The sequence below is a fragment of the Euprymna scolopes genome, chromosome 34 (assembly GCF_053919585.1).
Source record: "Euprymna scolopes isolate OS-2025 chromosome 34, ASM5391958v1, whole genome shotgun sequence".
Taxonomy (NCBI): Eukaryota; Metazoa; Mollusca; class Cephalopoda; order Sepiida; family Sepiolidae; genus Euprymna; species Euprymna scolopes.
Window position 1 is genome coordinate 4,232,418 of NC_136515.1, and position 23,180 is coordinate 4,255,597.

At 35.5% G+C, this 23,180-nt stretch overlaps 1 protein-coding gene across 1 annotated transcript in view; it reads left to right on the top strand.

Annotated features, from left to right (window-relative positions):
- LOC145259034 (uncharacterized) overlaps window positions 1-23,180 on the top strand; it is a 37,062-nt gene that overhangs the window by 7,177 nt on the left and 6,705 nt on the right. Inside the window, exons 3-5 of the mRNA XM_080116662.1 lie at window positions 2,838-3,711; window positions 9,628-9,783; window positions 20,834-20,898. Of these exons, the coding sequence (XP_079972788.1) occupies window positions 2,838-3,711; window positions 9,628-9,783; window positions 20,834-20,898 (1,095 nt within the window). The remainder of the gene's footprint in view (window positions 1-2,837; window positions 3,712-9,627; window positions 9,784-20,833; window positions 20,899-23,180) is intronic.

Genomic DNA, 23,180 nt, shown 5'->3' on the forward strand with positions numbered 1-23,180 from the left:
GGGAACATGTGCCTCAATTGCAGTTTTTACCCATTCAGTGGTCTCATTTGCACACTGTTCAGCTGGGAGAGAAAAGATATTTTGCCATGGGGCATCTCTGATGATTTCCCTGATGGCTTCCCAGTCGACCTTTTTGTAATACCTTGTTGCTTTGAGTAGTGGGTCTTCAGTTTTAGGGCAAGAATTTAGGGTGATTTCTACCATTATCACAGCGTGATCAGCATTCCCAAGTGGGCTGTGGGCATTTGTACAATCATCAGGAACCGTTGTCAGAAATAGATCTAGAAGTGAGGCATGTTGGTCTTGCTGGTCTGGGAAACGTGTTGGGAATGTAACCGTCTGAGATAGGGAATGGGATATAGCAAAGCTATGTGATGTGCTACCAGCTACGTCTGTGTAATGAGAGAATCCAAGCCAGTTACTGTGGTGGACATTGAAGTCACCAAATACATGTACTTTAGCGCTAGTATCGATGGAGAGTGCTATATCTATGCTATCAGAGACTTTGTTTATTAAGGTACAGTCCTGGGTTGAGGGAGAGCAGTAGAGAAAATAAAAGTAGTTAGTGTTATGTTGCATGTTAAGTATAAATCATTTTGACAAGAAGCGTACCTGGCGGAGATTGGAAAACAACAACATAAAATATAAAGCACATAAATGGTCGCCTGTTTCTAGTTTTATTTCTCTAGTCAGGGGGAGGGTGTTACGAATATAGACTCCAAGCCCATGCATATGTCTGTCTGAGTCCTTACGGCAGAGTGGGAGATAACCAGGCATATTAAAGTGGTTAGTGGGAATCGAGGAGTGAAGGTTAGTTTCACTTAATGCTAAGATATCCGGGGTGTTTACAAGGAGATATTCAACATCATCTAAGTTAGTTCTAAGCCCGCGGACATTCGTAAATGCAAGCCTCAAGGCAGGTTGGTTTTCTTTGAGTTTGGTCCTGGTTTAAACGTATCCTTTGCTTGAGGTGTCATTTCATTTTGTTTGATTTAAAAGTTTCAGTTAGGGTGAGGGCTGCTGGACAAGTGTTTGTGCAGAATATCAGACATAGTAACACAAGTAGACCATCAGCTGTCCTCAACCCACTGGATTGTGGCCTCAGGAAAGCCCACCAGGGATGAGTGCAGGGTCCCTTTCTATGCGCGGCATGGCACTACAAACATCCCGATATTATACAACTGTTGATGGAGCAGCCGCTCTAAGCACTACCAAAGAGTTAGGGCTCCTGTACTATCAGTCGGAAACAGCAGCCAGGAAACTGTCAATCTGGTACCCTCAATCCGTCAGGGAAAGTCAGCCCAGTCCACTGTACCGACATATATGGTACTGAAGCACCCCCACAGTGTCCAGGTTGGGGGGATGGGATGTGGCAGGAGTGGGGAAAAAATGGCATTCAGGAAACAAGGTCGACCACTGGGTGATTCTGACGAGTCTCTGTGATAGCACCTCTATGCCTGGCTAATAGGCAAAGAAGGAGTATGAAAGCCGGGTGATAGATAGAGCCTATCTCCTTCTTAAGCAGTTTAGGTTTGCCAACCGGTGATTTGTTTGAGCCACCAGCTCTAGGAAGGTTGTCGTCCAGGACTGAAGAGGCCTTCCTCCCCTAGGTTTGGCTTCAGAGTTTTCCTTCTAGACGGATGACCTGGGAAGATCTACAGGTCCATCAGCACCGAGAGGGTTCGCCCTGCGCCTGGGTCCTAATCCAGGTATTTCTGTGACCTTGCATGGGTAGTTAATATTAATTGGTTTATTAGGTTAATATCTACTGAAAGAAAAAAAAAGGTTATTTAGGTTAACATCTACTGAAAGATTTTACTCCTCGAACGTGATTAAAAGGATATTACTATGCTTTCCATTGTTATTTTATTTTATTTTTATTTCTCAGACAAATTTAAACCATTCTTACATATTTTAAAACAATTTCCTGATTAAATTTTTTTCCTCTTACCATGACGCATCGAGGTAGTGGGGGTGGGGAAATCCCTATAGATTAGCTTATTTAGATGACAGAAAAACTTTATTTAAGTACGATACTTAATATAAACAGCCATGGTAAGACCCCCCCCCCCAAAAAAAAAAGAATTTAATAAAAATTAGAAAATTTATTAAATAAATAGAAAATGCCCCTTCCCCTCGCACACTGCCATCTCCTTTCGGGACACCTATACCGGGTGTGTATTTTCCAGTATAAAGTATAAACTAAACAGAATTATATGTACACACGAGAAAAGACGGTTCAATTTGTTTGACTTTTTAAGAAAGAGCGGATAAAAAAAATGTAGTTAATCATTTCTTTTTTTTTTGCATGGTGCAGAACTCAAATTTACATATGTTAAGGCCTAAAACTGCACTGTTTGTTAATTTTCACTAGGATTTGATGTCCCCTGGGAACTTTTTGGGGATAAATAGAGGGGGGGGGCGAATGCTGAACTTAGTCATTTTTTTATGCCTTGTTCACCATGCTTCAATTGTTTTATTATTTTTTGAGGTTTTTCATCTCAAACTGGGCACAGTGTCACTTGGATGTAAGGGACTACTATTTGGGTCCATATCTACAGTAACACTTTGTAGGGAGTTGAGCAGCTTTATGTCTGTTCACATTACACTTGAACATCTGCATGCCAGTACAGTCAAAGAAGCAGGAGACCGGGGGTGGGGGGGAGGTTCCAAAGTCCAGCGGTTCAAGAAAATAAACTATTAAAATAGAAGGCTTCTCAGCATTTAGGGATCTCTACGGTGAAGGGGTGGTATTTTGCTGCTTGTCAGGTTATTTATGATTTTATCGATTTATTTGTTTTTTTTCTATGTTCTCTTTTTTTTTTTTTTTTTTTCAGCAGTTCTGACAAAGCTAAAAAAAGGAAAGTCCAGTTTGATTTTTCTAAAGATCACGAACAACTTTGTGACGATGACTATTGCCGTTTATCCTCGGATGAAGAAATTAAGATGCAAGAAACACCAATAAAAACATTAAAAAACGAAGGCAAAACACAAATCTTAAACTGCGGAAGCAATCGCGACCATTCACAGTCACATGCGGACGCTATAAAGAATGCAACTTTGGAAAATAATGAAATAAAACCTAATCTGGATTTATGTAACAAAGACGAACCCTTAACCCCGGAATTACAAAGGACTAACAGTCCGATGATTATCGAAAAGATGTGCGAAGCACCTAAGAAGAAAGCTGTCAAAGGCAATTACACATCGATAGAAAAAATCACCAACAGTGGAAAGAAAATGACCAAAGCTTTGTCTGTTGCAAATCTCAACAAACTTATCCCGACGAGAAAACCTACGGTTCAAAGCAACCATTTGAGCGGTTCGTCTTCTGACGACGACGACTTGCAACTCGAAAAGAAAGAATTGAAAACGATTTTCTCAGACATCGGCAAAAGAAATACAAACATCGGCGATTTGAAAATGTTTGATACTACTCCAGCAAATCCTCACAGATTGGATGATGTTTCCCGTTCTCCAAGTCCATTTTCCGATTGTGATGTTAGTTTGAATGATTCGGACGACAATATCGATACCTCAATCGGTTGGGAGCTTTCCGATGTATTGTCTTCTAATAAGAATTCTTCTTCGATAGAAAACACGATCCAACTACTGAAAAACTCTGTGTCGTCATCGTTAACATCTATCATCCGTGAAAGTCCTGATCATTTGGTTTCCGATTGTTCCTCTCCCCTTTCTGGTTTCAGCGAAGTGAGTATTATTATGTCTTTCTCAATCAATTTTCTATTCTATATATATAAAAACCAAAATGTGTGTGTGTGTGTACTTTTTGTGTATGTCCCGCAAAGACTTTTTTTGGGGTGGGGGGGCGCTCGGTCGGGTCACTCCTTCTTAAAACTTTTTATATACTATCTAAATCATAATATCTGCGAGTTACGTACGGAGGTCGCGTCTATCTTTAATTTGCCCGACTTTTACATGCTATTTTCGAGATTTTTTTTGATCGCTGCGTCTTAGTTTCGCTTTTCAGTATAAAAAAAATGAAACTGAAAATCCGTACCATCAGTTCCCTGGCACTTGTGGCAGGCACATCCACAAAGCAAGCGCCAAAAACCGTCGTATGAGACAATTACTTTTCAAATGGACACCCTCATTTTTCATCTTGGGTAAACGAACAGCCAAAGTTGGGAAAAGAAAAACTGCCTCGCAGCAAAACTTAACTGTCGAATATGTCTGACCTTGTTATCATTAAATTTGCGCACCTGTCAACTTTATAAGCCTTAAATTAAAACAGTTTTCACTTCCTCTCCTCTCGTGGCCGAGCAGGTTAGATGCCACGTTTTTTTCCCTTTCTTTTCCACCTTCGCGTCAACGCTTCGGGTTCGAGCCTACCTTCCTACCAAAACTTTTTTTTTTTTATCTAACACCCCCCCCCATCCAACACACACACCTACAAACACCCGGGCAACGGCGGGTACCTCCGCTAGTCTATATATATAAAAGCGAAAATGTGTATATGCATGTTCGCTTTTCGTGTATGTCCAAGAAAAGATTTTTCCCGAGAAGCGGTCGGTCGGCTCACAACTTCTTAAAACTTTTTATATCACATATAAATCATAATATCTACGAGTTAACAATGGAGCTCGCCTGTCTATTTAATTTACTCGACTTTGGGAAGATAAATATTCAACATTTTTTGCTCGCGGCATGTGGATTAGGCTTTTTCGTATAATAAAAGTGGCACTAATTCTGGCGGTATTTTTCTGGTCACTAGAAATGTCCGAAAGCAATCAGCTTTGATCAATGTGGAAATATTTTCCTTATATCAGACAATTGCTATTCAATTTAGACAATCCTCTTTTTATAGGGAGCTGGTCCCCCCCCCCCCGCCCCAACATCTTGGGAAAATAAAAATAAAAAAAGCGTTCCCGCAGTAAATAAAATACTACCCCGCAGTTGTTGACCTCATTAAGTCATTAAAATGTGCACCTGCCAATTCTAAGTAATTAAATAAATTCAAACGTGTTTCCGTTAGTATTTAGTGGTGGTCCAATGGTTAACGTCATACGTGTTTTTTCACACTTTAATTTCCAACTTTGCCTCGAGGGTTCGGGTTCGATCCTCATACTTACCTACCAAAACATTTTTTTATTATTTTAAACCCCCCCCCCTTCCCCCGGAGTTTTGATTTACCCAAAACCACACACACCTCCAAATACCCGGGCAACGCCAGGTACCCCCTGCTAGTCTTCTATAAAAAGCAAAATGGGTACGCATGTTTGTGTATGTCCACGAAAGGCTTTTTGCGTCGAGGGTTCTTGCATCAGTTAGATTCCGGGAGAAGTTTTCTTATACTTCCTAGATTATAATATCTCAGATTCGCAAACGGACATCGTCTCTATCTTTTTTTTTTGATCGAGTTTTAAAAAAGTTCCTCGTTTTGAGTGTTTGTTTGTCTTTTTCGTATAAATAAAGCAAAACTAACGCAAACACCCGGCCTTCTAGCCAGGTAGTATATGTTCTATAATTGGTCCTTGGTCAATATAGGGGAAATCCTTGATACTGAGACAATTACTATTTATTTGGATACCGCCAGAGTGTCCCCTTTTTTGGGTGAGCTGGTTTTTCCCCCACATTAAAAATGACCATCGTGGGAGGTTTAAAAGTGTTTAAAAGCAATACCATTTCTGCAAGTTACTTTTTTGGATTGACTATGTTTCATTTGAACGCTTTACACTTCCGGTCGTGTAAAAAAGTAACAGAATGGATTTTCTGGGAAAATTTTCGGGTTAAAATGGCTAAAATTGACACTTTGGTGCTTATTAAAAAAAAATTGATGTCTTAGATTTTTATAAAACTTTCTGAAAAGTTTTAACTGATTTCTGTATAATTTTGTTTGTCTATACTTTGTGATAACTCTTGGGTGTGCCCCAGGGGCTCTTTTAGGGCTAATAAAAGCACTCCATTTTTGGGACTATTTTACCATATTTGTCCCAAATTTTCTGTGTATGTCTATTTAGCAGTTTTGCATGGTGCAGAACTCAAAATTTAAATATGTTAAGGCTTTGGGGACTTTTGGGGCTAAATGGGAGGGGGGAAGCAAATGATGGACTTAATCATTTCTTTTTTTGCATGGTGCAGAACTAAAATTTACATATGTTGAGACCTAAAATTGAACCGTTTGTTCATTTTTACTAGGATTTGACGTCCCCTTTTGACTTTTGGGGCTAAATAGGGTGGGGGCAAATGCTGAACTTAGTCATTTTTTTATGCCTCGTTCACTGTGCACTCACGGGGGACCATGCATGCTTCACTTTTTTTGCCTTATTTTTGTTTTTGTATAAAATTTTATTTACCATTTTCGGTACCAATGATAAAATAATAAATATTCATTGATTTTAATCTTCCAATAAAACTAAAATCTATAGATCAACCCCCACAAATGTGTTTTTACGCTTGCAAAAATTTATGTACATATTTACAAGGGTTGTTACGGTAATCCTAAAAAAATTTAATGAAAAGAAATAACTCTTTAGCTAAATCTTTGGAGATTTGAAAAGAATCAGAATCGGAATTGATCATTGCACGCCGAATTTGTGTGATGTCGAATCTGCCTTGCCTCACAGTTGATGTAAACTGCGAGAATATGTCAAACGGCGATCAAATTTAAAAACGCAAAGCAAAACAAAAAACATTTATTGGATACTAATTACAACGAAAAAAAAGTTAAAACATGGAAAAACGATAATGTAAGATATAACAACCACTTTTTAAAAAAATTTTTGCTTTCAATAAATAAAAACTTTTTTTTTTCATATTTTATTGTTGACATACTTTTCTAGGGTTAAGGTTAGCATTAATTAATTAAATTTGCGTATTACAATAAACTGAATTTCTTTTTATGGTTAGGGTTTGGGATTAGAGTTTAAGTTTAGGGTTCGACTGATTAAATTTGTGCATAATTGAAAACTAAAAATCGTTTTAATTTCTATTGCAGACTAACAGATATAACCCTTATCCCTGAGTGGCTTCCGGGCCTTGATAAGTGGTGATCACTGTGTAAAAAAAAAAAAAAAAAAAAACTATTATCCTCATCTTTTTTAATTTGTTGTTTCATGACGTTTTCACCAACTATTCCTCTGGCTTTCGTCGTTGAATCTCTACGGTTCCAGGTGAGAATTGTCTGAAGATAGCAATTTAAATCCTACCCAAAGCCAGCCAAAGGCTTACTTGGCCAAAAACGTGGTGAGATGACAACAAACCAATAGAAAGTATACCTTGCCCTACTTCGGTATTGAGCACTCCTGCATTAACTTTGTTAAACTTCGTTGGTTACTTTACCTCTGAAAATATTAACCTTGTGTATATATATATATATATATATATATATATATATATATATATATATATATATATATATATATATATATATATATATATATATATAATGCCAATTAAACAAGCATATATATATATATATATATATATATAAATGCCAGTTAAACAAGCATATATATATATATATATTAATGCCAATTAAACAAACATATATATATATATATATATTAATGCCAATTAAACAAGCATATATATATATATTAATGCCAATTAAACAAGCATATATATATATATTGATGCCAATTAAACAAGCATATATATATATATATATATATATATATATATATATATATATATATATATATATATATTAATGCCGATTAAACAAGCATATATATATATATATTAATGCCAATTAAACAAGCATATATATATATATATATATATATATATTAATGCCAATTAAACAAGCATATATATATATATTAATGCCAATTAAACAAGCATATATATATATATATATATATATATATATATATATATATATAAATGCCAATTAAACAAGCATATATATATATATATATATATTAATGCCAATTAAACAAGCATATATATATGTTAATGCCAATTAAACAAGCATATATATATATTAATGCCAATTAAACAAGCATATATATATGTTAATGCCAATTAAACAAGCATATATATATATTAATGCCAATTAAACAAGCATATATATATGTTAATGCCAATTAAACAAGCATATATATATATTAATGCCAATTAAACAAGCATATATATATATATATATATTAATGCCAATTAAACAAGCATATATATATATATATATATTAATGCTAATTAAACAAGCATATATATATATATATATATATATATATATTAATGCCAATTAAACAAGCAGCGATTGCTGAGAATGCAGTCAAGAGATTCGAAGTTCCTATCCCGTCGTGGTTACCACCTGACGAAGGCCAGAGAAATAATTGGCCGAAACGTCGTGAAACAACAACATAAAAATGAGGATAATAGCCCGCAATAAATAAAATTAATAAATAATACTCATCTCAATAATGAATTCCAATTAAATAATATATAAAAATAGTTTTCTTCCAATTTATTAAAAGTCGTCTGCTTTGATTTTTATTGGCTGAGCACATTTGTTATCGGTTTTTCATTGGCTATTGCACTTGATCTGCACAGCATATTCTGACATTTATGGAAATCCGGTGTGCAAAGTGAAAAAGTTTGTTGAAGATAAATCGAAAAGCTTTATGTGAAACATGCAAGGTGTATTTAACATGGTACTGACATGGTTATCTGACGTTGCCCAACGACATGGAAACCCAAAATAGAAGAGTAAAAAAATGTGTGTAACGTCTTTCTTTTTAAATCTCTCTATATCTTTTTGCTACACCTCTCCCTTCCTTCTCTCCTCCCTTTGTATCCTCCTTCTCTCTCTCTCTCTTTTCCCTCTCCTCTTTTCCTCTTCTCTCTCTCCCCCTTCCTTCTCTCTCTCTCTCTCCCTTGCCTTTATCTCTCACATTCCCTCTCTCTCTCCCGCTTTCTCTCCCTTCTCTCTCTCTTTTCCCTCTCTCTTCCTTTTCTCTCTCTTCCCTCTCCCCCTTCCTTCTCTCTTTCTCTCGTCTCTCTCTCCCTTCCCTCCCTCTCTATCTCTTTCTCCCTTCCCTCTCTATCCCTTCCCTTTCTATCCTTTTCTCTCACACTTTCTCTCCCTCTTTTTTCCCTCTCTCTCCCTTTATCTCCTCTCTCTCTCTCTCTCTCTCTTTCCCTCACTCTCTTTCCTCTTCCCTTCCCTCTCTCTTCTCTCTCTCTCTTCCTTCCCTCTCTCTCTCCCTTCACACACACTCTTTTCCCTCTCTCTCCCTTCCCTCTCTCACTCCCTCCTCCCTCTCTTTTCCCTCTCTCCCTTCCCTCCCTAGTATTTTTTTAATTGTATTTCTGTATTTTATTTCATATTGTATCAGATTCACATTCGTTATTGTTTACGTAAAATATGATTAAATAATTGGAAAACAAAAGCACTTGCGCATTCGGTTACACCGCGTTCGTACGTGGTTAAGTGTGCGTTGCTTTAAAGACAAACATGTACCCATTTGCAAATGTTTCTTGCTCACGCAGCGCCTGCCACTTGATTAGACAACTTTATTGATAACCATTGCAAATGTGTCAATGGTAAACGCTAAGGGAACCTGGTTTTATCCCGTTGTATTGAAGTAAAGAATTTCTGATTTTCTCTTGTTTTCCTGAATGAGTTAAAAAGTTTAACGAAAAATATTCTTTAATTTTCAGTTTTCTGATGCTGAACTGGACATGCCTAGCCTCAGTAATGATGAGATGATGTCCAATGAGTTCATTTCGGATGAGAAGCTGTATTCAACTGTGGGTCTCACACCATGTGGAGATTTTGACATTGAAAGTAAAATTGATGACAAAACAAAAAACAAGGTAATTTGTGTTTATATATATATATATATATATATATATATATATATATTATTTATGTGTTTATGTATATAATATATATATATATATATATATTACTTATGTGTTTATATATATATATATATTATTTATGTGCTTATATATGATATATATATATATATATATTACTTATGTGTTTATATAATATATATATATATATATATATATATATATTATTTTCACAAAATCAAGACAGCAAAGGTTGGATTGATAGAAACAAGTTGTGTATTTTCATTGTTTGTTACAAATGTTTCACGACCATTCGGACAATTTCAAACCTTATATCGTTTGAAAATATTCACAAGAACGGCCTCTCATCAAACATATGAAAAAACACATTTTTAATGAACAATATGAAATCTACTTTCCTTTTAAGAAAAACTATGCGATAAAAGATTTATCTACATTTCTTCCTTCAGAGGTTTTTCCGTTTTCTCACTGCTATTAATGCAACCTTTGTTGTCTTGATTTTGTGAAAACAATATATGAATGCTCAATCACAAAAACTGGTAATTTTGCAGCTTACAAATTAAGTCACCTTAAACTGACTTAAAATTTATTGCTATATGAATGATTACCAAATTCTCAGTTATATAAACATAATGAAATTTGGAATATTATATATATATATATATATATATATGTGTATATATATATATATATATATATATATATATATATATATATATATATATATAGTAAGTTATAAAATGTATATGGCGATTAAGCTACACTGAATATTCCGCGTTTCATCAACTCTAGGACTCTTCAGGCTTATGCGCGAATTCTGTGGTTGTTTGTTGTCTGAAGAGTCCTAGAGTGGATGAAACGCGGAATATTCAGTGTAGCTTAATCGCCATATACATTTTATAACTTACTAACTAGCTCTACCTACGTATTGATCACTTTTGAAGTAAATACTTTAAGTTTACGCATAAATCTATACTTTCGTGTATTAATTTTATGTGAATAAATTAAGTAGTTATATATATATATATATATATATATATATATATATATATATATATATATATATATATATATATATATTAAATTGTGATTCAATGAATTTCAAAAAACCCTTATTGAAATGAAGTGGTTGAGTTTCATATCAAAGATTTTTATTATTCTAAGCAAGACAAAGAATACTTTAGAAAATTAATCTCCTTAACCTATAGGGTTTCGATGTCTACCATCTCATCAGAGAAGATAAAATATTAGCAAATATTTATAAGGTATGCACCCTATTAGCTAAAGTCAGTGAGACATGAAAAGTCAAAGTAAAAATAATTAATTAATCAGAAGTCCTGTTGCAATATATATATATATATATATATAGGTTAAGGAGATAAATTTCTAAAGTATTCTTTGTCTTGCTTAGAATAATAAAAATCTTAGCTATAAAACTCTACCACATCATTTCAATAAGGGTTGTTTGAAAATCATTGAATCACAATTTAATTTATTTGCTCTATCTTGCATATCGAGTAATTCTTATTTAGATGGGATAACTTATAGAATATTACCGTCAGTAATATTTTGTAAATCTTATAATCACAGGTTTCCATACCAACTGATTATTAAATAAAAAATTATTCTGAAGAAGTATATATATATATATATATATACTCGGGGTTTTTTTATATTCAAAAGTAATGGACTAATGAATTCAACGAGGTTGTTAGATAGTGCTCAATAAAAAGAGCTGATAATACTTGTTTATTGTTATATAAACATGCTCACATCCCGCTGCTACAAACAGCCACTTGTTTCAATCAAACAACAGATATCATCAGGCAGCGACTTGACTATTCAAAAGTTCAATGAATAACCTATAGACGATATATATATATATATATATATATATATATATATATATATATAACATTATGATATCATAAGTTAGTAATTTAAGTTTCATGATGTGAAATGGCTAAATTTAAAATCTAGAATTTTTATTATATGCAATACAACACAATTCAATAAATATATCTCCTTAACCTATAGGTTTTCTATGTTTACCCATCTCCTCAGACGCATTGGATCCCTTTATCTCACTGCTACCAAGACTTTCACTTCGGAATTTACCATGCAATTTGGATATGAAATTTAATATCCTTTTCATTTTGAACCAATATCTAATTTCCCTTACTCTATGTTTTAAAAACTTTTAATGATGATTTTCTATGTTTATTGTATTTAGCAAATCAGGTATAAACCATTATAATATTTGCTAAATGTTTTCTCCTCTAAGAAGATGGGTAGATATCGAAAACCTATAGCTTAAAGAGGTGTACTTATTGAAATGTATTCTTTGTCTTGCATATAATGTTGCCAAGGCCGCTGGAAAAATGGTGGGATCTTTCTATCGATCCGGTAAATATCTCACTGCTGATGCTATTCTCTATCTATATAAGAGCCAGGTACGTCCAAGGATGGAATATTGTTGCCACATCTGGGCAGGAGCTGCTAGAAAGGACTTGTCCTGCCTTGATAGAGTTCAAAATAGACTTCGTAGCCTCGTAGGAGATGTCCTTTTCTCTTCCTTGCAACCTCTATCTCACAGAAGAGATGTTGCGAGTTTGTCTCTGATGTATCGTTATTTTCATGGAAGGTGTTCAACTGAGCTTCAATCTATGGTCCCCCCTCGCCAAACTTTCACAAGAAACACTCGTCTAGCTGTAAACACTATCAATAATTCCCCCCACTCTTTATCTTTGCCTAAACCTAGACGTAGATTCCATGAACAAAGGTTCTTTCTTAGAACTGCACGCCTGTGGAATTGTCTTCCGTTTTCCTGCTTTCCGGCTGACTACAATATGGTTGTGTTCAAGTCTAACGTAAATAAGTTCTGGATGAGCCGTTCTATATAAGTTATCAAATTTACCAAATTTTCATTACTAATGATTACTATATTGTCCAATGTCTACTGTACACTCTTTAACCCTTATCCTTGAGTGGCCTCTTGGCCTTGATAAGTGGTGATGCCTATGTAAAAAAAAAAAAAATAAATAAAAATAAAAATTCTAGATTTGAAATTTAACCATTTCATGTGATAAAATTTAAATTACTAAATTATTATATATTTGCTCTATCTGGTATATTGAGCAATTTTTATTTAGCTGGGGTTGTCTTATACAAATATTACAGCCAATAATATTTTGTTAGACCGATAATCACTGGATTCCCATACCAGTAGATCTATTGTATTACATTATTCTGAAGAATGTTCTAACGTAAACAAGTTCTTGATAGGCCGTTCCCCTTAAGTAATCCAATTTACTAAATTTACACGATTACTATATTGCCCCATTGACTACTGTACGCTCTTTAACCCTCATCCTCTTTAACCTTTATCCTAAATTTCCTATATATATATATATATATATATATATATATAGGAAATTTATTACTGTGAGTCCAGAATGAGTTTACATATTGTTTCAGCTAGAGGAAGATCCTCAAAAAGAAGAGGAAATATCCGACTAGCATCGTCAGAATTCATAGATGGACTAAGTTATAATATCAAATAAGAATGGAAAAATCGTAGATGAAAGGGAGATGAAAAAGAAGGGGGAGTGGAAGGGAGAGGACGTTGGAATTTAAAGTAATAGGAGTATATAATAAGAGGGGGGTTTATAATTAAATATTAATTATGTGTTAATTCTTATATACGTTTTTTAGTTTATAATGGTTTAAAATTAAAAGACGCTATTCTTATTTATAACGGCATAAGTAACAGTTAATTTAAAGGATCACCATGGCAACAGGTTGGAGAGTTAATGTCAGTGGGCGTGGTGTGGTGGGAGGAGGAAAGAACGGGTTGCAAATGGGGTTTAAAGTGGTTTAGCGGGGCGGGTAGAGATTGAAAAATATTTATTGTTTATTATTTATAAAAAAGGAAAGAAAAAGAGGAGAATGAATTAATGAATTATACGTTACAGGTTTATTTTGATAGTATAATGATAGGTAAGAATATCAGTAAGTTAATAAAATAATGAATTAAAAAATTATTAAGGAGATTTTTATGATAAGTATATGGTACACACACACACACACATAAGTACACATACACGCGTACACCTGTACAACGTACGGACACACATCAATGGGGGAAGAGCACATGCCTAAGTATATATAAAAACACAAATACGTAAACATATACATACGTCCTCTCCCTTCCACTCCCCCTTCTTTTCTAACTCCCCTTCATCTACGATTTTTCCATTCTTATTTGATATTATAACTTAATCCATCTATGAATTCTGACGATGCTAGTTGGATATTTCCTCTCTTTGAGGATCTTCCTCTAGTTGAAACAATATGTAAACTCATTCTGGACTCACAGTAATAAATTTCCTATATACTGCTCTGGCTACACATTGAGCACTCTAGTCCGTTTTTTTCACCACTGGTAAATAAATATATATATATATATATATATATATATATATATATATATATATATAAAATATATTTTAGTCATCGACATACAGTCCTGTTTCGTTGTTTCACAACTCATCAGTGCCGCTAGACTAACACCTATCCCAAGCCGAGGATCGAACCTAGAACCGTGGTGATGACAGTCGGCAGTTCTACCCCCTGACTACGGAAGCGGTGGCTGCAATTAATCTGTCCGAATGTCTATTTAAATAAACATCCGTCCGCCACTCGTAAAGTGCTCAAACGTATGTTTGTAAACAAACCGCGAGCTTCGCATTCTTTCAGCTAAATTAAGTAGCGAGTGAGATTATTTACGATAGTGGTCAACCCAAGAGGGGGGCTTTATAAAATATATATATATATATAAGTCAGATCGAAATTGACATGTCAACAGTTAAAACATGCAGATAATAAAACCTAACACATACATAACATTATTTTTTAGTCGTTCCATTTGTTGCGTTAAATGGAATAACTTTTTCTCTAGAAAAATAAAAATTAAAAGAGAACATAACAAAAATTGTCTCCCTTTCCTGAAATTTGCTTCCCCATCATAAAATATTTCTTCTCTTTTAAATCTATTATGTAAGGGGCAATGTGTATGTGTGTGCGTATGTGTGCATCTGTGCGTGTGCATGTGTGTGTGTGTGCGTGTGCCCAGCTAAAAGTAAAAAACTATAAAAAAAACAAACACAAAGTTGATATATTCTTGATCAGCAATCATTGTGGATGAATATCTAGAAAACAGGGGAGGTCTTCTTAATAAAAGTAAAATTCCTAATGAAAATAATTTGCTTTTTTTTTATCGTTCACAAATAATGACTTTCAAGGGAGATAATTTCATATTTTGTAAAAAAATTTTTTACATAGGCATAACCATTTATCAAGGCCCAGACACCACTCGAGGATAAGGGTTCAGAGTGTACAGTAGTCAATTGGACAATATAATAATCGTTAGTAATAGAAATTCGGTAAATTTGTTAACAAGTGGAACAGCTCATCAAGAAATTGTTTACATTGGACTTGAAGATAATCATATTGTAGTCAGCTGAAAAGCAGGAAAATGGAAGACAATTCCACAGGCGTGCAGTTCTAAGAAAGAAACTTTGTTCATAGAATCTACGTTTAGGTTTAGGCACAGGTAAAGAGTGGGGGGAATTATTGATAGTGTTTCAGCTAGATGAGTGTTTCTTGTGAAAGTTTGGCGAGGGGGTACCATAGATTGAAGCTCAGTCGAGCACTTGCCATGAAAATAAGGATAAAGCAGAGACAAACTCGCAACATCTCTTCTGTGAGATAGAGGTTGCAGCAAAGAGAAAAGGACATCTACGAGGCTACGAAGTCTATTTTTAACTCTATCAAGGCAGGACAAGTCCTTTCTAGCAGCTCTTTCCCAGATGTGGCAACAGTATTCCATCCTTGGACGTACCTGGCTCTTATATATTATATAGATAGAGAATTGTATCAGCAGTGAAATATCTACTGGATCGATATAAGGATTCGACCACTTTTCCAGTGGTCTTGGCAACAGATTTGATGTACGTGTTCCATTTAAGATCAGGAGTAAAGGTCAAGCCCAAAAGCTTGTCAAAAATTGAGGCTTCCCCAAGACAAGAGCCATTTATTTCAACTGATGCCAGATGGTGATCACAATATTGATGATGTAAAGATAGAAGCTTGATTTTAGATGCATTAAAAGTAACCAGCCACTCCTTTCCCCATTGTACCACATGCTCAGATCAGAAGAGAGAGAATCAGAGAGAACTTGATTGTTTACGGTCTTAGATGTGCTATCATAGATGGTAGTGTCATCAGCAAAAATGTCTACAAATGATGTAAGAATGTGATTTGGAAGATCATTAATGTAGATCAGGAAAAGAGTTGGGCCCAGGATGGACCCCTGAGGGACTCCAGCATTTATACTGTATCTATATATATATCTATATTATATCTATACCATAGCTGGAGATATTGTGAAGTAAACCTTTATGCCATACCTTATTAAAGACCTTTGATATGTCAAGAACAATTGCCCTAGAAAGGTTGCCTCCGTCGAGAGATTCACTAATCTTATGAGATATAACTGTAAGCACATCGGCTGTAGATCTAGCAGAACAGAAACCATATTGTGTGTCGCTAAGAAGGTTATTTTTGCTGAGATGGTTGATTACTTCTGTATTTAATACAGATTCCAGCAACTTACTCATGACGCACAGAAGACTTATTGGCCTGTACTGAGAGGAGGATGAGCGATCACCTGAATTCTTAAATACAGGGCATACTAATGAGATTTTCCAGGGTGATGGGAAGCAATTCTCCTTAAGACAACGTTCAAACAGTTTTGTAAGTATGGGTGCTAGTTCTGATTGAAGTTTTTTGAGTACTATAATTGGAATACCGTCAGGGCCAGTTGCTTTACTGGAATCAAGGTTTTTGATGAGCTTGGCAACATCACATACAGATATTTGTATATCACATAGCGTTTTTTTTGATACAGGAGGAAATATTGGGGGTTGGCGGCCAAATTAGCTGCAAAGTTCTTGGCAAAGAGTTTGGCTTTGTCTGATGCTGATGAGATTACCTCAGGTCCATTTATGATAGTTGGGATAGAGCACACACTTCTGTTCAGGATGCTGTTTGCTATTTGCCAAAACTGGTGGGAACCAAGCCGCTGCTCAGCTACTTTGGACTTGATGTACTGAGCATACAACTCTCTTGCATTCTTTATTACTTTCTTACAATGGAGAAAATCATGGATGGCTTTTAGGTTTTTGCTGAAACTTTTTTGAGGGTATGGAACAGTCTATACCTACAATTAACTATTCCGTCAGGTTTGATACTATAGAGGACACATCCTTTTTAAACATGGAACGCAGAGGTAGATCCGATATAAATGTATGAAAGCTATCCCAGTCAGCCATAGTGTATCAATATACTGTACGATGGAGAGGTATTTCTGAGGACTTATTACATTTCATTTTTATCTTAATTGATACACCAGAGTGGTCGGAAGATCCAAGAGGAGACAGAACAGAAACTGAACATAGTTCAGGGTAAGTTGTGAGAAAAAGGTCTAGGAGACTTGCATACTGGCTGTCATTGTCGGGCACATGGGTGGGTTCGTGAACAATCTGAGTGAGGTCATAAGCAATGGAGAAATCATGACAGAATCTCCCCTCATCATCGGTCTTGTTTGAGTGGGTCAACCATTCCACATTGTGAACATTGAAGTCTCCACATATGTGAATGTTAGCTGAAGGATAAGCAGATAGGACTTTGTCAATTTTCTCAGATATGCTTTTAAAGATAGTAACTCCACTGTTGTTACGGCGATAGAGAGCAAATATAAATGAAGTAGTTTGAGCTATTTCAACCCGGAAGCACATATAGGGTAAGTTAGGATCTTCTCTGGAGATGTCCCTACCACATGGAAACCCATCTTTTATATAGGCACATATTCCATGCCCATGGCGATCTTGGGGGTCAGATTTAGATGTTAAGTTAGAGTATCCTTTAATTACGAACTCATCTAGGGAAATAGTCTGTCCAATGCCAGTTTCGCTTAAAAATAAAAAAGGTCTGTAATTGGGTTTCAACCTCTGGAAGGTTGGAATGTAGATCCCTGATGTTGGCGAAGGAGACATGGTAGTGGGGGTCTACGTTGGAAGTTGGAGATCCGGGTTTAATCGTGTATTTTTTCTTGAAACTTGTCATGATGGAATTTTGGAATTTGTGGACTAAGTTGTCAGACTTGCTTAGAGCAGGACAGATAGGGAAATTAAGAGAGAAAAAGAAACAAAGAAATTTTTTTTTTGTAGAACATAAGGTAAAGCCGTAACAATTACTCACTAATATGGCATCAAGAGGCCCCACCAGAAGCTACTGCATGGTCCAGAATCCATTCACCAAATTGCAATACCATTACTTTGCACCTGCTGATAGGACAGCCTCCTTAATGGTTAATTCAAGGTTTGGGTCTCTGACTATCAGGCGGATAACGTCAGCCCAGATAAAACGTTTACCTCCAGCACCCTTACTAGTGACATGGCTACAAGGATAGACATAGAAACAGAAAATTTCCGCCATCTCTGCCGACTGTTCGCGCAAAATACTGTCAACCTAGAATACAGCTTGTTCTTCTCTCTTTGTCAGAAAAATCACTCATTAAAAAATGAGGACTGAGGGACAAATAAAGAGAAGCGAGAGTAACAAGAGCTGCTGATAACATTTTATAAAAATAATTTGCTTTTTTTTATTGTTCACTAATAAGTTTCAAGGGAGATAATTTCATAAAAATAATGTTTGTTTTTTTATTGTTCACTAATAATAACTTTCAAGAGAGATAATTACATGAAAATAATTTGGTTTTTTTTTTTATCGTTCACTAATCATAACTTTCAAAGGAGATAATTACATGAAAACTTCTGCTGATGAAGTTTGGAAGTGTGTGTTGAGCAAAACAAAAAAAAAAATTTAATAGGCAGGCAGGCTCGAACCCTTACCGCGAAGGAGAAAAAAATGTGAAAAAAAAATGTGATGTCTTTGCTGTTACGTCCATCGCAAAACTGAAAGTGACGAACATCAAAATTAAAGCTAGTCAATCGAAAAGAGTCGATGGCTTTCAAAAATATATGAAAAAAATGTAACCTCTCCTTGTAGAAAAGTGCCTAGTTGAGGGTGAAGGAATTAATGTTTTTAGCCGATCTTTTTATATTTGTCATCTGACAGTTTGAGGTTTAAAACAATACCGGTTTCATCACGTTCCGACGTGTCTGACAAAAGTTTTAGACAGACATACATACATACATACATGATGGCAGCAAATTCATTTTCGGACATTGCTATTACTTGATAGTAATGAAAAAAAAAAAAAATTTAATAGGCAGGCAGGCTCGAACCCTTACCGCGAAGGAGAAAAAAAATGTGATGTCTTTGCTGTTACGTCCATCGCAAAACTGAAAGTGACGAACATCAAAATTAAGGCTAGTCAATCGAAAAGAGTCGATGACTTTCAAAAATATATGAAAAAAAAAAGTAAAAAGAAATAAAGATATACAGAAACATGAAAACAAATCAGTGGTGGGCCGCACGAAGGTAGCTTTTAAGCCCTGCCAAACTCTGGCATTCTTTGGCACACATTATGCAGACATGTGTGCCACTAGCAGCACATTCTTGATGGTCACTTCTATGTATAATCAAATGCCGCTTCAAACCACCTGCTGTTTTGTGCGCCTGCTCGCAGTTGACACAGGTTAGATCTGGCAACACAAGACTGCTTTGTGTTTGTAACGGCGCTCATAAGTTGCATAAGATGGTGGATAAAAGTTTAGAAAAAATAAACTTGGATGTGGAATCTGTCATTGCAAACTTATCGGAATTTGGTTCAGATGGGAATTTCTGCAATCAAATTATTATATAGAAGATAACTAATAAAATGTACTTCATACTTTACTGCAGTTTCATAGTATCACTAATAGATTCTAATGAAAAAGTTTTTAGATTAATGCCAATTTGAAACACTTCTGATGATTGATTAAACTGCCGTAAAGTATTAAAGTACATTTAAACAATATACAAGAATAGCTGTCCGTGATGAAATTACTCAAACACAGGTTTTGCACCAGTTTTATGTTTCCTTACAAATATTAAGATCAACATATAATGCTATTAAACCTGGTGTCTTAGAATCCTTATTTCACTTTTATATATAAACTACTCGATCAAATTAAGTGAAATTTTTTTTTCGGAGATCTTCAGTTCAAAACGGATATGTACAATATAACTTTTTTTTTTTTTTTTATAATGTCTTGATTAAAGTGTACAAGTATGAACACTTCTAGCGTGAAATGGCATTTATTTTGTGGTGAACAGATATTATACTTAGAAATATTATTTTTATTTCAGAAAATTTTACGATAATCATAAAATTAATTAGTTACAAGACAATTCAAAAATGTGGGAAGGGGAGGATTATGATAATCCTTGTCACTTTACCTAAGATTTGTTTATGTTATTTACTAGCTAGAATCCCCAATCACCATAATACCACATTTACTCCAGAGATCATCGACCTTAAAATTCCTAAATTAATTTTTTATCTTGACATTTATAAAAAGGAAATACGTTTTATTTTTTAATTTATTCATACCAATAATATTGTGGGATCTGTGTTCAACGCTTGACATTTATAAAAAAAGAAACACATTTATTTATTTATACCAATAATATTGTGGGGTTTGCATTCCTACATTTGTTGATTGATTTTATTGATTGATTTATTATACTTATTGATTAATACACGCAAGAGTTTTGCATTTAATTACTTTATATTTGCATCACAAATCACATACTTCAATTTGTTTTTTCATCAAATTTTTTTCTTATTATTTTTCTTATTATTTTTCTTATTTTTTTCTTATTTTTTTCCTTATTTTTCTTCTTATTTTTCTTCTTATTTTTCTTATTTTTTTTCTTATTTTTCTTATTTTTCTTATTTTTTTTTTCTTATTTTTCTTAATTTTTTTCTTATTGTCACAAGTTTTTTTCTTTCAAATCGATTTTTTTTTTTTAGGATGCGAATCCAAGGAAGAGTTTATTATGTGATTTATTTGATGAAAAGAATTCAGTGTTAACGAGGTAAAGATATTCACCTTTACATATATACATACTAGCATGGATACCCGACCTTGCCCGGGTGGACATGAAGTTCGGTTTAGACACAGTTGTTCTGCTAAGGATATTGAGCACTTTGATCGATACCCCCCCCCAACAAAAGAATGAAGACCCCCACCCCCACCAGATATTTCTGCAGAAGGGATACAAATGTCTCACAGTGCATTGTGCAGAAACACCCGCAGGTGTGGATTGTCAATGGTAGCGGAGGCCAGATGTACTCATTGATGGGGTCCCAGGTTAAAGTCGTTGACATCGCAGGTGCATCGGCAAACTCGAGACTCGTATAAAAAAGCGGGTAGCTTGTGAGAGGCTGACAGAGAAAAGACACTGCTCGATTGTCTGCCGTCAAACCACCACCCTCTCTATTCAACGTCGCCGCTAAGTTTTCTCATTGCTATACGCGAACAGTTGATTTTAGTAGTTGCAGCCTTTTGGGAAAAAAAGGAATAAAGACATTTATTTTCCTACAATATACAAGCACACAAACATACACACACACAAGCTGACGTTTGAGATTTATTTAATAGACTAGCAGGGGTGCCCGGCATTGCCCAGTTTGTAGGTGTAAAAAAAATGTTTTTTGGTAGGGAGGTAGGCTTGAATCCAAAGCCTTAAGGTGAATAGCCTGATAACTTACCATGACGCTACGAGGGCAGAGAAGTGAGAACAGGTGAAAATAAACGTTTAAAAAAGCAGGTGGTTAAACGAACGTTGATGTGTGGTCTTCTGGGTCAAACATCACGCCATAGAGGAATGAAATCACAGCGCGAATTTTGTAACATAAAAGTCACTGAAATAAAAGAAAATTTCATAAATCAGAGATATTATAATCTAGGGAGTATATAAAAAGTTGTAAGAAACAGTGACCCCCCCTCCCCTCCCCAAAAGCCTTCGGCAGACATACAAAAAAATGCACACACACACACACACACACACACAAACACACACACACATTTTCGCTTCTATATTATAGACTAGCATGGATACCCAGCATTGCCCTGGTGGACACAGCTGCTATACTAAGGATACTGATCAACCCTCACAAAAAAACGGCATAATGACAATCTCTATGGTTTTCTTTGAGCTTAGGGAATAACCAAAAGGGAGGGTCAAAGGACCATGATGCTGATGTTCTTGACATGGACCAAACAAAGTAGTCCAGTGGGTTCAGGTCGGAGTAGGATGGGTCAAGTAAGAGAAGGTTATAAAGTCTTAGCACTCCTTCTGAAACCAAGCCTAGGTGTCTTTGAATTTGTGGGCTGGCGCCAAATCCAGCTGTCACCTGATTACACCAGGGGATCACTACACTCTTCAACACATCCAGGTACACTTTGGTGTTGGTTTTCAAGCCAACTTTGAAGATGTGAGAAGGTGTGATGTGGCCCTCACTTGAATCACCACCGAAGACCATAACCATGGCCAGAAATTTTTTTTTCATCACCCTGGGCACGCCCCTGTTATTCCTGGCAATCCACCGATGCATTTTCAGGGTGCTGGCAATGGTCCTGTTGTCATAATTTGGATTGGTAGAGAGCATGAGTTGTACAGCGGCGCATCTCCGATCTTGCTCGTTTTGAACATTGTGTCACTTTCAGACATGATAGAAGACTCCTATCGCTCTTGGGATTTGTACACAACTGGCCAACTAATAGATGGTCTGCAACAAAAAAAGAAAAGCAGTTTTCATCAAATGGAAATGGAATCATGTCGTCTTTTCTAGGACAATAATTTTATCGTTCCACTCTGTACTATTGCTCAGGCATAAAAACAAATTGCATTTCATCTATGCTTTTTTTTTATTACATTTTCACCAAACAAGGCACATTACCACTTTGATGTAGGGGGTTACTATCAGGGACATAAGCTATATGGGTACTATGTAGGGAGTTGGACAGCAAGATGTCAGGTCACGTTACACTTGAACTTCTGCATGTCAGTACAGTTGGGGAAGCAGGGACCTGGAAGGGAATTCCAAAGTCTAGCACTTCTGGGGAAGAAACTACTGGAGTAGAAGGCTCTCTTACATCTAGGGGTTCTTACTGTGAAGGGGTGGGATTTAGCTGCTTGTTGGGTTTGTCGGGGGGGGGGGGTATTTATGTCGAGGGGGTACAAGTGCTTGCAGTTCGTCGGAGCATTCACCGTTAAAGTACTTGTAGAAGACAGTTCGGGACCTATCAGGTTGGCGACTCTCTTTTGAACCTTGTCTAAGAGTGAGAGACTAGTAGCAGATGCACCAAATATGA